This window comes from Apaloderma vittatum, unplaced genomic scaffold (assembly GCF_000703405.1).
Source record: "Apaloderma vittatum isolate BGI_N311 unplaced genomic scaffold, ASM70340v1 scaffold35510, whole genome shotgun sequence".
NCBI lineage: Eukaryota > Metazoa > Chordata > Aves > Trogoniformes > Trogonidae > Apaloderma > Apaloderma vittatum.
In genome coordinates this window covers 1,355-3,672 of record NW_009693500.1, presented here as the reverse complement: position 1 = coordinate 3,672, position 2,318 = coordinate 1,355, and the positions used below count along the sequence as shown (strand labels likewise).

At 58.2% G+C, this 2,318-nt stretch overlaps 1 protein-coding gene across 1 annotated transcript in view; it reads right to left on the bottom strand.

The window, feature by feature from the left end:
* Positions 1-537: 537 nt before the first annotated feature.
* The window catches only part of CUEDC1 (CUE domain containing 1), a gene marked incomplete at its 5' end in the record, with an annotated part of 3,131 nt that continues 1,350 nt past the window's right edge, over positions 538-2,318 (bottom strand). The window contains 4 exons of the mRNA XM_009879096.1: positions 538-605; positions 1,013-1,071; positions 1,268-1,361; positions 2,076-2,165. Of these exons, the coding sequence (XP_009877398.1) occupies positions 538-605; positions 1,013-1,071; positions 1,268-1,361; positions 2,076-2,165 (311 nt within the window). The remainder of the gene's footprint in view (positions 606-1,012; positions 1,072-1,267; positions 1,362-2,075; positions 2,166-2,318) is intronic.

Sequence of the window (2,318 nt, the reverse complement as noted above, 5' to 3'; positions counted from 1 at the left end):
GTAACGCCACTCGGACCGAGAGAGCAGGCAGGACATTGCTTCCCCCAAGTCTGAGCTCCACCAACTCCTCCACAGCAGCTCACATCAGCTGCCGTCTTTTTCTTTCCTTTTCTTCTTTTCCTTTTTGGCTGATTTGCTAGGTAGTTGTTTTCAAACTGCCAGTAAGAAAACACTGTGCCTCACTTCGATACTTGTACTTCAGAGGAGTACAACAGCAGAGGGGAAACAGCCAAAAAAAGGGGTTATTTGTTGGGTGGGTTTTTTTCCTTTTTCAGCCATCGTCTTACGAAGCCCTGTGCACGTTCTGTGCCAGCAATAAACCCCAGCACTGGAACCTGGACAGAAGGAGAAGGGAGGGGAAGGAGAATGGCGCGTGCTCAGCCTCAGTCACACCGTGGCCACCTTGTCTCCACCCGGACACGCTCTGGACCCGACCCAGAGCACCCGGCCCCCTCCTCCAGCCAGGGTGGATGGATGGATGGGACCCGTTCACATGCTCACCGGGAAGTATTTGCCTCCACAGGTGCCTCTCACCGTTTACTGCCCTTCCTTCGGCGTCTCGTCCTCTTCCCGGAGCTGCTGCCGCCGCGCTTGGAAGTCTTCATCTGAAAGGCAGAGGCAGGCGGGGGCTGCAGACACTTCCAGTGGGGCCACCGCACCACGGTCCCAGCCCCAGCAAGGTGACCCAGCAGGGAGGCAGCCCAGCCCCTGCCCCAAGGAAGGAATTTTCTTGCCCAGACAGACAATTCCCAGGCACTGGGACATGGGGACTCTCTGCCAGAACATGCCTGAGCCGCCAGAAGGAAGTTTAGGCCCCACAGGGGCATTTCTGCTACGTGGTCGCACCTGAGCCAGCCCCAGAGCAGTCCAGGCTGGCACAGAACCCACTGCCAAGCCTCGCTGCTGAGCAAATGCGACTCAAAACAGATTTGCCAGGACTGCATCTCAACTCTGGGCTGGCCATCTGCAGGGCTGCAAGCTCCCATGCACGGCCCGACATGCCGTGTCTTACCGCACGAATGTCCTTCGACGTCATCGAGGAGATTTGCTGTGGAAGCCGCTGTCCCCAGCCTGCACCCTCCGCTAAGGAAAACCAGTCGTGGGGCTGGGACGTGCTGTGGTACTGCAATCGTCCTTACCGGCCCGTGGCCCACCCGGGAGGTTCTGGCCAGACCATGGCCTTGGGAGTCGCCGGGAGCACCCGAGCGAGGCTGCCCCGACAGCCCCTTGTCCCCCCACTGCAGCTCCTCAGCCCCTTTTAGGATACGCCTGGTGCTTCAGCAAGTGTTTTCTTTTCGATTTCCTCATCTTCGTCTTCTCGGAGAAGGCTCTGGCAAGTTCAAACAGTTTCTTGCGCGTGGCTGGGAGGAAGAAGCCAGGTGAGGGTCTCAACCCAAAACCCTTCCCAAAGCTGTCACGGGTGACGGGGAGGAGGTGACCAGGGTCGGCGACGCGAGAACCACCCACACCCCAACATGTGACAGCGATACCCTGGGTTTGTCTGGGAACACCAGGGCTGCCAGACTCGGAGAGCTGGGTCCTGTGACCAACAGGGACACGTTGGTTCCTGGCAGGGGGTCCTGACATTTTTCCCCTTTCACTGGGATTTTCGTGACCTCCCCTACCCGTGACTGACCCACATGTCCCCAGTGTCTCAGCTGGCTGCAGCCTGATTCAAGCTGCCTGAAGACCTCGGTTTGTTTTCTGACAGAAGTGGGCTGTGACTTGCTTAGAGGAAAAGACTGGAAAAGGGAGTTACAGCAAATCCACAGCTTGCTTTTCTAGGATTCACAGAAACCCTGTCCAGAAATTCCTCTACTGCCCAACATCACCAGCATCCTCAACTCACGCCACAACCCACACGTGCACTGTGCATCAAGAGGGGCAACAAAAAGACCTCCACGTACACATCAGCAGACGTGCGTGTCCCGGCTGAGGTGCACGCACGGACACAGGCACATGGAGTGGACACGCTGCGTGAGCCGCTGGCTCTTCCCCCGCCCGCCCCGCTCCCACCTCCCCTGCAGCCCTCGCGGGCGTCCCGCTGCCACCACGGAGACTGCAAACCCACTCACATTTTCCCATGTGTTTCAATTTGTCTCTGAATAAGGCATCGTCAGACACGGCACCGCCAGCCTCGCTGGTTACAGAGGGGGCTACGTCACCTGGAAGGCAAACATCTGGTCAACGGGAGTGCGTGCGCGCACGGCTCAAGAAAAAACATTTCTATGACCCAATTCCAGCGCCAGTGAAGCGCAGCCCTGCCATGAGTGGAGCTGAGCAAAAGCAAGCAAGACAAGGGCACCGGCACGCCAGGG